Genomic DNA, 12,823 nt, shown 5'->3' on the forward strand with positions numbered 1-12,823 from the left:
TGATTCCCTTATTACACCTTTTAGTCTTTAATTCCGACGCCTCCTCGAGACAACCAGTATACCTTAACTATACGTAGGTCGGTAGCAAAGAAGATGCCAAGTACTAGTTCTCAAAAAAGAACCCAGTTTTCTAGTTGCGATGCTTGCCGTCGCTCACGAGTTGCTTGCGACGCCTCAAAACAGGGTTATCAACCCGGTAAAGTAAATTGGGCGGGCTCATGTTCGAGATGCGCTCTTAGAAGACGACCATGTACATTTGAGGTACCTAGTTAAATGAGCTTACAGTGCTTTCGCATATGTATAAGGGCGCGTGACTAATTATAGACAGTGGATTAATGCTGCGAAGAGGAAACCTTTAAACCTATATAGAGAAGCGCCATCTCACTCTTCTTCAACTGAAACGGATCCTGCCATTACCCAAGATACCCAGGGTGGTACTAATGCCAGTTTCTATGATCAATATGACACGGACCACATCACGCCACTGGATGAGCCAAGCGCAGACTTAATTGAACCCCTCGGTCCACAAGCAGAGTCGGTAGACATCTTGCTAACATCTTGGTGTGACCAAATCTTTCTCAATGGGTTTGAACCCCTTTTCGGTCTCATAGCTGGTAGAAATGGCTGTCCATTCGTGTACGTCTAATGGATAGTCGCCTAGAAGAAGTCAACAATCCCCTGACAATGATAGGAATAATCCGACGAGTGAAGTTTGTATTCCTCCGACAGAGCTTTTTAGGAAGCTCGACGCCGACACGGACGACGCGCCTGATCGCCAAAATCCCAATTCCGGGCTTGAGGCACAGGGACAGCAGCAGGAAAAGGACTTTCAAATCGATCAGTCCCTGAAACAGGCGATTCGGTCTTTTACAGCACATTGGCTCCCGCTGGTATCAAGTAAAAATCACTTTACCACGAGCCAAATCGAAGAATTCACCAAGGAAAGTTGGCGCATAGCAAGAAAAGATATGCTCAAAGTTGTCAACCGCATATCTTATCGGTCTGCTCTCGCGTTGTATCTTTTTGCTCAGACTCCTATACCTGTCGGAATCTCTGATGATGAAGAGCTAGACGGTATCAGCGGATTAGTATGTATCCAAACCGCTCTACTACAGATACAGAGGCTCAGGGGACGACAACGAAGCCATCAATTCCATGTGTCAGAGGTGTCAGCTTGGGCTGATATATTAGCTGGCTCGTCTAATCTCACTTTTACAGAAGCATACCTGGACTTTGAGAGCCGGGCTTATTGGACAGCAGTGGTTTGGGACACATCAAACTCCTTAACCTTGAATCTTAGAACATCGTTAACATCCGGACTAAATGGAGCATGTTCAGAGCCTGCGTGGCGCCTAGTCAGGACGTTCCTACTGGGGTCTTTCAATACCAGAACGGATCACTGGCGTAGCAGTAGCTTTGATATATCCGACGAGATAGCTTCTCAGATTATAGCTGCGGCTGATATTGGTATGCTATATATCTGGAAGAATATCACATCATTAAAGGAAGCACTGAGAGAAGGTGTAGAAGAGGAAAAAGTTTCATTTGTATGGAATGCACTTATAGAAGCTTCTAACATCTTCAAAACTTCAATTCGCCCCTTACTCAATAGCCTTGAGAGGCAGCTTCACTTCTTGAGCCAACTGAGCCGACTGGCCTGGTATGAGGTCAATCTACAGTATAACTTGGGTATATTGATACTCTGCGATTCGCTTGTTTTGGCGGATCGATTAGATCTCTTGTCACAAATAACTGAACTGAGACGGGATGCCGAACACGAATCTTTCAACAATCTTAAGTTTGGCTTACAGAACACCTATACCATATCCCGATATAGCGATGAATCGGACAAGGCAAGCCCTGGTAGGGGTAACTTCCCCGAAGATCAAATAATAGTGTCGCTCATAGCTCTTGATCCGTACCCTAATCGCGTTATCGACTCTGCGCTGCTGATGAGCAAAGTCATCAGCAGTGAGTACCGACAAGGCAAGATTAAGCATGAAAACTATTCCTATCTTTCGTCAATATTGTCCCAAACTTTAGACGAGTTACCTCTGAATGCCAAGATTGTTCAAGCTGCTAGGGAGAATTTGAAACAGTCATTTCACAAGATTGATGAAGCAGCTGAGGCGTAACATAGTCATATTATCATACACATAGGTAGCACTAGAGTAAACATGTATCAGATAATAACAAAAGTTTCAACAACTTATATACAGTGATCGTATATAATAACTTGAGTTCCTGAATGCTGTTTTATGGTAATAGTTGGTTTTTCGCAGTTAGTTATACTACCAAATTAGCACTGTCAAGATAATGTCTTGTTAACTTGCATGGATAATTTATGTTTCCTATAAGGCAGAAATCTGTTGCAGCTTCTTGTTATAGGATCATTCACATGTCCTTAGACATAACTAGATGCTACGCGACGCGTGATAATAGATCAGGTACCTTTGACTCCCCATGGTAACTACAGAACACGTGCTATCACCTGAAATAAAAGTTGAATAACAAAACGGCCACTTGTTCAAATAATCACTGGGACAATCAGCTAAATAATTGGCTAGGCATTCGCACAAATAAATAGTTGTGACAGGTTCTAGTTTCTTTTTCTCCTTTCTTCCTCCCTATCTACCTACAAACAAAGAACCACTTTAATTATCCCCTTTTCTTTACACGTTACTCCTATCTTTTCAACAACAACAACAGTATAGAACCGGCACTTCTGCTGCCGCCGTCATAATGGTACAGTAACCAATACAGGTATGTATACTGCTACAGCTGCATTTCTATGAACCACTGTCCTGGGCTGGGGAATTAACTAATGCTCCATTAGATCATTGACTATCTACACCTGGTATTGGCTACAGAAAGCAGTGCCATAGGCGCGTTGGTGGTGAAGTCAAAAGTATGTATAATCTCTCTTATCTACCTAAATTTCAACTACTTTCAGTCAATACCTATGTACCTATGTACTCCTCTAAAAGACAGAAATTAACGTTGCGTGCTATGACTGAACAGTTCTATTTTTTCTTGCAAGTTTTGCATATGTTTACTGACTTATTTAAAAGGGAATCATAACTTTGCCAATAAGCAATTACCTATGTTAAAAAAGGGCAATATCTAACCATTACACGCCTCATATACCGAAAATCTTAACGTAATGGCTCGGAAACCATAATTTAAAACGAAGGAACTTTTCAATACTCTTAAAGGGAATTCGGTCACTCGAATTCTATATTGGGATTGGGTAGCTATATATAACAAAGACGAAAGTCGCCGTCACAGTTTCCGATGATGCCCTTGCCGGATTTATGGCTCTCAAGCCGCCACATGCTCGCCGCACATCACAGGGTTCTCAATTACAACATGAAGGCTTATTATGACTGGTGTGGGAAGGTTCGCATAGTGTTAAAAGAGTAACCATACAATTCCGAAAAATATCTGCTTCATATATCAACCTATAAATCCGAACAGAATGCATCGACCAAACAAAGCACAACCGAAAAGTCACATACCACACAAAAATTCTCCACTGCATTACTTAAAGTTAAACAACGAGAAGAAGGCTCCACTAGTGATAATACCTACAGCGCCCCAAATTCAGGCGCCTGCTGTCTGGTCTTCGGAAAGAACACAGAGCTTAGTGGCAGGGAGAGTTACAATGAAGCATCCTATAGAATAACAGCAGAAGCCTTCCGAAATCATACAGGCCGAAACCTCGCCAGATTCATCAGACGACGACGTACTAAACACACACCCCGCTACGGAGTAGACATCCACATTTGCTAGATCAAAGTAGCGAATAAAGCTTACAACGATAAAATACAACATCCCCCAGCACCCTGGGAGAAAGATCGGAAGCTTGAACGACCTCCTCCTTGAGCATACGATTTTCTGGAAAGTATGGCCTTCACCAAAGAATAATTGCGTTTATATTCTGCTAAAGGAGCAACAAGGATATTGTAGTTGCGTTTGTCCCCTTTAACTAAAGAACAACAAAGAGGAAGTGAGAGTTTGGGAAACCTCTGCGAAACACAGAGTACCTAGGTACTTATATAGAATAATTAGGAAGAGACAGGAAGATGAAGGATGCATATGCGATAACTGCCAGACTATCCTGCCAGACTATCCATCTTTAAAGCAAATAAAGAGATGCCAATTCGAAAGGCTACCATCCCTGGAGACGTATTAAAATCGCTGGCTAAAAGAGCAAAGGAACTAGCTTCCGACGAGGATAAAGAATAGAGTAGCAGACCAATTAAGTACGACCGCTTTTGCAAAAAGACGTGAACGTTTTTGTTCCTTTGTTGGTAGCGTCTCCTAGGAGAACTTGAATGAATCAGCTCTGTATCAACTCATCTGAGTTGAGCCTACCATCATGTTATATTGTCTGCCAGCTAACTAATTAGAATCTCACAAAGAGTCCCGTCATTTGGTAGCTTCACAATATGTTATAACTCGTTAAGATTAACTTGTCCTTATTTTTACGACCCATACAACTATAATATAGAGGATAGATCCTCAAAAAATGTATATAATTCTATAGTATCTAAAGAACATAGGTACATCAAATATAGTGCAGCTAAACCTGGTTCATCCTAATTGCCCCGTAGAGAGCTACCTAGGTAGTATATAGGATTATATAATGCATAAATACAAATAGTTCTGTATCTTATGGTCTATATCTCCATTATATTCCCTAAAAACTCAGAACTCAAGAATAAACCAACCTTTCAACTAGACTTAGTATCTCGTCAAGATACAATAAATGGTATAGGCCACCTCATTCCCTCCAGACGAGTATCCCATTAGCATATAAACCTGTGATTATTCCGACTTTCCTCTTAGAGTCGAACACTGCTGTAGAACTAGTAGGATACTCGTCGCTAAAATAGATATGCTCAACACCTCCTGACTCAGTCCACTTAGAGACTCCGGAAAATGTCTGGGCCATTCTACAGTACTCTTGGAATGAGGGATCGGCGGCAGCCAGTATCTCAGGCGAGCCGCAATTGTGGCGGGAAAAAGCATATTTACTTAGTGTCGGGGGATGGGGATGACCGGCAGCAAATAGGGTCCCGTTTTCCGAGATTTGAATATTGTCAACCCAAAAAGGGAACTTGACTTTGGATTTATAAGTAAGTGTAGGCGAAGTCGCGTTAATTGACTTGGATTTCGTAATAGTGTAAAAATATACTGCCGTGCTGGTAGTTGAGGCTATGGCCACAGTGGTTTCATTTACGATCTCGATACCGTTGGGGAAAGGGAGACGAGCAACAATATTGGCCTTGGCAGGCGTAGCGGGATCCTCTAAAAGGGGTGATATGTCGACGTGTAAGACAGTAGCAAGAGGGAGACCTAGCTGGGTCTCCACTGTGGAAAGGAAGCGAGAATCTTCCATGAGGAAGTGGTGATCATTTGTAACGAGAAACTCTTGGCTATTGAGCAGAGCTATCGAATTTGGATTGCGGAAAAGAGGATGCCGGATTGTTCGAAAATGCCTAGCCGTGAATGCATCAAGATCCAAGTTGAACAACTCAATGGTCCTGCCCTCTTTACGATGGTTTGTAACAAAGAGAGTAGAAGTGTCTTCGTCGTAAGCCATACCTAATGTATGAAAATCTGCACCAGGCTCGTATCCCAGGATCTCAAAACGAGTCAATGATTCAGAGTCAGGGATGCCAGGACTGCCATAGTTGTAGGCATAGATCTCGGCATTGGTTGTTGGCCCGGGGATGAAGATTCCCTGTTAAAGCTTAGAATTTGCGAGCTTTCTCATATAATATTCATATCAAGAAGCGGGCAATGCATAGACTGAATAACAAGACTTACCATTACCGCATTCCACACCTCCCGCCCAGAGTCGCAAGCAACAATAGCAAGGCCTTTAGATTCGACCAGTAGGGCATCTTCACAGCTTCTAATGGTGTCTGAAAACTTTATCTCAGAGGACTTGAGGTTATTTATATTTAAAAACCGCCCCGGCGCGTTGTTGTACATCAACAATAACTTCTGTGCTAAGTCATAGAGGCTTGGCGAAAGAGCCGCTAGAACGATAACCAACTAGGACAAATTAGCATCTGGGTAAATCTAACATAGAATAGATACTTCACATACAATTGCAGTCTTGAAAGCCATTATACTTTGGTGCCTGGGAAACTGCGGTGTAGAAGGTATGGAAATGTAATGTTTAGCTTGAACACGATGCAAGGTTAAATACTAAACTCGCGCTTATGTGGAGGATTAGCTTGCATGCAAAAAGGCGCCAGCACGTAAGAGACTAACCTAGCTGGGATTGGGTTACTATCCCGGCATTTCAGCACTTAGTTTCCATGTAACTATAATGATTGGGATCAGTAAACACCTACAGATCATGAAATCCTATGAATCCTTCACATGACTCATGATTCATATATTAGGTAAATATCAGCCAGAGTGTATGGGTACGTACATATGCAAATAATAGATATTTACAGTTGAATAAAACCAATTCCTCAGGAAAATGTTGCATTATACTCTATACATATGCTGATCAATATGAAAAAGGGGGAAGATATAGTCGGTGTAACAACAAGATAAACTACACAATCACAACATCCGAGACGCATATACCGGACGTACTACAATGACAGGGAGTTGTTTGCAAGCGGAAAAGTCTACTAGTAGATAAATGGTCAATTATTCAGCAATGTATCATCACGGGTACTTACAATAATACATAACAAATAAACAAAGGATTCATTACTTAAAACTTTTCCAACTCAACAATGTTGGGATGATAAAATGAGAGATACTTACCTAGTATTTTGATTATCTATATTTAAATGCAAGACGTAATGTCTTTGTGTGAAACGAATATGACCGGTGTCTTTCTCCTTACATAGCGCAAAAAAATTAAACCAACGCGCAATATATAGGTTCCGTACGGTATTTAAATCCACATGGCAATGTTATGTTCTATATATAATAGGCATTTTAAGTGTCCTAGATAAAAGTAGCGTAATAAACAGGTATGAATTTAAGTTGACTCGGTAAAAGTGGTAGTCATCATATCTGCAATGGCGACCCACTTTCTCCCGGATCCAAATGGACTCATAATTCCAAATGAAGCTTAAGAGACAGCGGCGAGCCTATTAAGTCCAATATAAAAAGCTACTCCGTTGGCTCATAACTTAAATATTAAAATGCTAAGGTACCTAGATATCTCATTTTACAACTTAATAAATTAGTAACTCCTTAAGTAAGCAATCTTCTATTAGGTCTACAAGAAATGATAGGTATAATTAGAAGCCAAAATTAATATGTTTTTAGATCTTAGTCATTAAAGAGTTTCCCTACAATAACTATACCTATAATCTAAGCCAACTACTGTGTTGGGATTTAAGACGAGGTGTTTAAAATGAAGAGTGTTTTTTAGTATACATATTCACGGACTTCCATAGCTTATATTAAAGTTCCTCGTGTAATAATAAAGTTGTCTCCATGCCTTCTGGGTTACCTCGTGGTCTGTGGCTTATTTGAGGGTTGGAAATAGCATAGTTACCCTTGATATAATTGAAGCTAAACAAGTTTAAGCATAAGGCCTGGCCCTGGCATTTATCTCTGGGATATGTCTTCCCACTACAACATAATTACCCTGTTAACCATTAATGAGAACTATTAGTTGAATTCTAGAAAGCCGAGACAATTTATAATACTCGCTTCAGGTTTAAATGAGACTATCACGAGGCTGAAACCAAAAGGTGTCATTGATTGAAGATGATGTTCTGGGTTCCCAAAACATCAGATCCTTGCAGCGAAGCTGCAAGGTCTGTATATATACATAAAGGCTGAAAGCCGTGACTACCAACCGTGACAGAGACTTAATTAATTCAATTTGACTATGTAAGATTTGAAAACACGGGCGAATTCACAGGGCTAAAAACACTTTAATACCTTTTTCATTTAGTTGTCATTGGGGATATATAATTAAGTCAAACCACCCTTACTGGGGCCACCCTAGTGGGGGCCACCCATTTCCCATACAAAATCAACGATTTCGCATATCTGTATTTAATTTAAGAAAATAGATAAAATTATACAATCTTTGGTTTTGAGTACGGTATTTGATTTTCACCAAGTATAGAATTTTGAAAAATAGCAGGGCTAATATCTGTGGTAAAATGAATACAAGAGTATACACTAACAGTTATACATACAAATTTATATGTAAAGCTGTTAAGGTATATTATTGCTTATAACTTTACCAATTAATATAGTATAAATATAAAATCTATATCGTTAAATAAGGGACGTTTTAATACAACTTTTAAATCTAGGGCCAATTATATAACTTATTTATCTAAGAAGTTATAAGCGTTTATAAGGTTTTATGGTAATTTGATAAAATTTTAAAAATTTTAAAAATAACATTAAAAATACACTTTACTATTTTACTATCAAAACATTAGATTTTAAATATGATAAAATATACATAAGCTATTATAATAATCGAAAGTTAAAACATCAGAGATTATATATTTTTATCTACTTTTTTGAATTAATTATAGACATGCGAAGTTGTTGATTTTGTATGGGAAATGGGTGGCCCCCACTAGGGTGGCCCCAGTAAGGGTGGTTTGACTTAGTTCACAATATAGTATAGATGAAGGAGGCTTCATTTTAGCTTAATAGGAATTTCTTCGAACCTACCCTCTTTAGATAATGCAAGGGACGACAGAAGCTTAACAAGATAGTTATTGGAACTAACAATTAATTTTGCCTCTTTCGAAGATCTAAAGCATGATTTGTATGTTCGACCACTACATTACATGCTATTGGATTCTTGGAAGATGACGAAGATATAATTAATATAGGAGTAAGTGATAAAGGAAAGGAGGATCTCCTCGATAAAGCTGTCATCATTTACAAAGACTCCAAATAGGTGTATGACTTTTAAGACTTAAAGTTTAAAGGGCACGGTGTACGAAAAATTTCTAAATAAAGGGTTATTAAGGTAACACGGCGTAAAGGCTATATCCAAGCTTACTAAACAGTATATCCTTGCTGCCTTCAATGCACAGAAGATGAATGCGGGGCCTGCAGCACGGGGGCGGGGTCGAGTTGGGGCCGAAAGTGGGGGCCAAGCCCGGAAGGATTGTAAAAGTCCTGCCGTATTTGGTTATCATGTTTCAAAAGGCGAATTAAGTATTCATACGCCCGTATCTTTACAATGCCACCTCCGAGGATATATTATCAAATGGTGTGTTGTAAATAGCGTTGCAAGGTTAACATCTTAGTTATCACATTATAGGTAACGCCCGCGTACGAAGTACCATCTCAAATCACTAAATATAAAACATCCCCGTCTGCGTCGTTCAAGAGATTGTTCCCCTTCACTTGCTATGAAATACTACCTTTTCTTAAATACAACATATAGTCTCCCCAATAGTTTTGCTCATAAAAATATCTATCAATTCCAAGAGTCATAATTTAGCTGAGTTAAGATATTAATGTACTTTATTAACCCTAATCAACTAATCCACTTGTATTAGGTATTTATCTTTTATAAACGTTAAGTACTTAATTTATAAGGTAAATAAATATGCTGTGGGTATTTCTATTTGAAACAACAGAATATTAAAACTTATCTTGAACATTAGTTAGTTACTATACAAAATAGTTCGGGAAAAGGGTAAACATTCATAGGAAGTACCTACATACCTAAGGTGCCTATGTTAAAGAGTTTAGAAGATCAAGTGTAGGTACTTAAGTGCTTAATCCTAACAAGGGCTTATCAAACCGCCAATATGAGGGGTACCCCATAGTCCTACAGGCTGCGCACCATAGCTTAAGAACTTACGCAAAACCATAATATAGGTAACTAAGCGAAGCTATATAACTATTTACAGGTCCAGAGTTTTCAATCCAGGTTTAATCTTGCCGTTTGAGTGGTTATTTGTGAATATCGTACGCGTCACAGGAGGAGCATTAGCGCTTCCTCTTCGTGATGTAAGTTGAGCCTCTTACTAATGAGGAAAAGATCAGAAATGGTATGTGCACTAAGTCTCATAAAATCTAAAAGGGATATCGAATAAACTTGATCAGGCCCGCGGTTAATCTAGGCAATGAAACACTGCGAAATTTTTATTCTCAATGCCTTGGAGAGAGTGCATCAAAGACGCTCTCTGAATGGTTGGTTGGTAGATGTGAGTCTATGCATAGTGAGCAGTACTGTAACCAACATTGGTCATTAAATGAATTTGGGCGGTAAACAGGACTAACCAACCGTCTAACTACGTAGTATCCATTAGAAACTCCGAACTCCACTTCCAAAGTCAGTATATTTAAGATGTTGGAGCAAAGAGCCAACTTGTTAAACAGTTTACTATGTTTGGACTTACTGTTTGGCAAAAGATTGCTGATTTGACTGGCCAGAATGTATGTTACCTAAGAGGTAGGTATACTTCTTTGAATTTACTTGGTTAGGTACTTAGCGTAACTATGCATAAAGAACAAAGATATGGAATCAAATAAGGTTATTAATGCCGAACGATCTAAAATTTTTTTAATTCCGTTCTCGTTCAAGTACTACATAATATGTATGCGGAAGATACGATTTATCGAGCGTCAGCATACTGAGGTAGGTGGTTAGTAAATTTGGTAGTCAGTGTCAAATACTTGGATGTAACCCAAGGTTTATATCTGTACTAACCAATATGCACCGCCAATACGCATTACCAGCTGCCGATCAACTCAGCCTACAGGTAGGCAGCCCTACATCAAAAAAGTCCCGCCACCCTCATCATTAATGGCACGAATGTGTTGGTAACCAATATCTAACATATACTAAGCACTCCAATCACAGTACAACGCCCCGGGGTCTATATTTTCGGGCCGTACCCGATCATCAAACGCCACTCTTCAGCAAGACTCATCTCTTGCATGTTCTCCTTTTCACCTTTGCTTGAAGATACTATTTTATTGTACATCCTATTTACAAGCTCAAGATGACAGACCTTGACTTTTCTAGTTTATCATCTGCCAATCTTGAGATTGCCCTGAATAGTCCCGCCCTGAAGCCACCAGACGGTGTTAAGCCGAACTTTGAACACCCATTGAACAAGAACACGATATCGCTGGTTTCAATATTTCTCTGCTTTGTGGTAGGATCAACCTTTCTAGGGATTAGAATATACATGATATTCTTCAAGATGAGACAGCAACATATTGCAGACTGTGAGTCCCGTTAACTTGTAGGGCTAGGCGACGCTAATTAAGAACCGATAGATTTAATGATTTTAGCATACGTGAGACTAGAACAAACCCCCCATTTTCTGAGCGAAATTGACTAGATTGTAGCCATGCTGGGTGATTACAGCCGTGGGGTCCCTGCGACGGATCTTTGGAGCTACGGGAATCTTTATACATGAGTGGGATTTTCGCGGGAGGGATATAGCTGCATATATCAAGGTACGGTTCGACAGATGCATTTTGCAACTATCCCCTGGCATACTAAAAGCTCTTAGGTCATCTTCATGGGTATGTGCTTCTGGGCTGCCAGTACCGCGCTGATGAAGTCGGCTATCCTTCTTGAATGGATTCACATATTCTCTCCCACGAATACACGGACCATTTTCCATCGGAGTTGCAAAATCTTGCTCATATTTACCCCTTTATTTTACGCCTCCCTTATAATTGCACTAAATTTATCTTGCACCCCTTATGAAAGGATCTGGGATAAAACTGTGGCGGGAACCTGCATCGACCTAAAAGCCATCAATATTGCTGCCACCGCCACTAACGTCGTACTCGACATCGCCATCTTGATACTACCGCAGAGGATTATCTGGAAACTGAAGATGTCGAATGCTAAAAAGATCGGCATATCTGCAGTTTTCGCCGTCGGTATCTTGTGGGTTTGGTGCACTCGAGCCCCACGAAGTCAGGCATGCTAATAGAGTAAAACAACACAGTGCCTGTATTGCTGCTATAGGCCTTTTCACGTCCATGGTTAATTGGGTCAAGTCAAATGACTTAACGTATCATTACTCCGCAGTGGCGCTCTGGGCCATAGCCGAATCGACATGCGGTACAATGATATTTTGCGCGCCCGTGATACCAAAGCTGTTCAAGGGCCTTAAACTCAAGTGGGCTTCTACAGTTAACTCTTGGGTGAGCTCACCTGTCTCCTACTGGGTTAGGCGCTCTGCAAAAAGGCGTGACGACATATGGACGCCTGCAGGGCTCGGATCAGATCCCCGCCAATACCGTCACATTGACGAGTCAAACTCTACGGTTTTAGGCAGATTTGAGACTGCCAGGCCTACGGATCAGCAATACGGAATCGTCTGCACCACCGATATTCTGGTAACGGAAAGTCGTGGTGACGATTTTGTAACAAGCCAGCAGGATAAACAGAATCCATGGCTTCCCAGTATTCAAGAAAATCGAGTATAATAATAAGAAAATGCATCCTATTATCCATGTTACTCCAAAGGGAAAAGGGAGGGTTTTGACATTTAATAGGCTTTATGTACCTTATCTTTCCCATCTGACGAGATACTCCAGAACTGGCTTTCCACCCGCTTTATTTATTCTTCGTTTTAACAATGATTCTATCTCGAAGGAGAGCAGATCGTCAGTGTCTCCGTCTACGAATCCCCTGCCTGGTTTTGGCTTTCTTCGGCCAAATAAGTCTATACCTTTAGGAGCTAGCATCAAGTGAGCTACCGATACCACTCGGTGTATTTTCCAGTGCCTTGGGAAGTTCAATTCGTATGCTAGGTCACCAATCTTTCTCAATACAGTGAAAGGTCCGGCTCTCTGCTGAGACCACTTT

The 12,823-nt window shown here is 40.4% G+C and overlaps 3 protein-coding genes across 3 annotated transcripts; 2 read left to right on the top strand and 1 right to left on the bottom strand.

Moving 5' to 3' along the window:
* The first annotated feature begins 7 nt into the window (after positions 1 to 7).
* On the top strand, positions 8 to 2,207 carry F4813DRAFT_377287 (uncharacterized protein). Its single transcript, XM_049245218.1, has 3 exons — positions 8 to 261; positions 329 to 636; positions 692 to 2,207. Exons 1-3 carry the CDS (start codon positions 94 to 96, stop codon positions 2,133 to 2,135), a joined length of 1,920 nt encoding a protein of 639 aa, XP_049094626.1. The 5' UTR covers positions 8 to 93; the 3' UTR covers positions 2,136 to 2,207.
* A 2,488-nt stretch (positions 2,208 to 4,695) lies between these two features.
* Positions 4,696 to 6,634, bottom strand: F4813DRAFT_303622 (calcium-dependent phosphotriesterase). The gene is made up of 4 exons (XM_049240797.1): positions 6,289 to 6,634; positions 6,121 to 6,233; positions 5,836 to 6,066; positions 4,696 to 5,749 (listed from the first exon to the last, which is right to left on the bottom strand). The coding sequence occupies exons 2-4, from the start codon at positions 6,139 to 6,141 to the stop codon at positions 4,787 to 4,789; spliced, it is 1,215 nt and encodes a 404-aa protein (XP_049094627.1). The 5' UTR covers positions 6,142 to 6,233; positions 6,289 to 6,634; the 3' UTR covers positions 4,696 to 4,786.
* A 4,160-nt stretch (positions 6,635 to 10,794) lies between these two features.
* On the top strand, positions 10,795 to 12,482 carry F4813DRAFT_303643 (uncharacterized protein). The gene is made up of 5 exons (XM_049240798.1): positions 10,795 to 11,220; positions 11,272 to 11,291; positions 11,344 to 11,454; positions 11,511 to 11,896; positions 11,958 to 12,482. Exons 1-5 carry the CDS (start codon positions 10,992 to 10,994, stop codon positions 12,439 to 12,441), a joined length of 1,230 nt encoding a protein of 409 aa, XP_049094628.1. The 5' UTR covers positions 10,795 to 10,991; the 3' UTR covers positions 12,442 to 12,482.
* The last annotated feature ends 341 nt before the right edge of the window (positions 12,483 to 12,823 follow it).

The sequence above is a fragment of the Daldinia decipiens genome (assembly GCF_022478715.1).
Source record: "Daldinia decipiens strain CBS 113046 unplaced genomic scaffold F4813scaffold_62, whole genome shotgun sequence".
In the NCBI taxonomy this organism is placed as follows: Eukaryota; Fungi; Ascomycota; class Sordariomycetes; order Xylariales; family Hypoxylaceae; genus Daldinia; species Daldinia decipiens.

Excerpts from the sequence above, each read along its gene's own strand:
- F4813DRAFT_303622 (XM_049240797.1), bottom strand. The coding sequence starts at position 6,141 with ATGGCTTTCAAGACTGCAATT. Across the intron at positions 6,067-6,120 it reads TGGCTTTCAAGACTGCAATT|TTGGTTATCGTTCTAGCGGC; the intron begins GTATGTGAAGTA and ends AATTTGTCCTAG. Across the intron at positions 5,750-5,835 it reads AGGTGTGGAATGCGGTAATG|GGAATCTTCATCCCCGGGCC; the intron begins GTAAGTCTTGTT and ends AAGCTTTAACAG.
- F4813DRAFT_303643 (XM_049240798.1), top strand. The coding sequence starts at position 10,992 with ATGACAGACCTTGACTTTTCTAGTTTATCATCTGCCAATCTTGAGATT. Across the intron at positions 11,455-11,510 it reads ATATAGCTGCATATATCAAG|GTCATCTTCATGGGTATGTG; the intron begins GTACGGTTCGAC and ends AAAAGCTCTTAG. Across the intron at positions 11,897-11,957 it reads GTTTTCGCCGTCGGTATCTT|TGCCTGTATTGCTGCTATAG; the intron begins GTGGGTTTGGTG and ends AAAACAACACAG.
- F4813DRAFT_377287 (XM_049245218.1), top strand. The coding sequence starts at position 94 with ATGCCAAGTACTAGTTCTCAAAAAAGAACCCAGTTTTCTAGTTGCGAT. Across the intron at positions 262-328 it reads GACGACCATGTACATTTGAG|TGGATTAATGCTGCGAAGAG; the intron begins GTACCTAGTTAA and ends AATTATAGACAG. Across the intron at positions 637-691 it reads AGAAATGGCTGTCCATTCGT|GAATAATCCGACGAGTGAAG; the intron begins GTACGTCTAATG and ends TGACAATGATAG.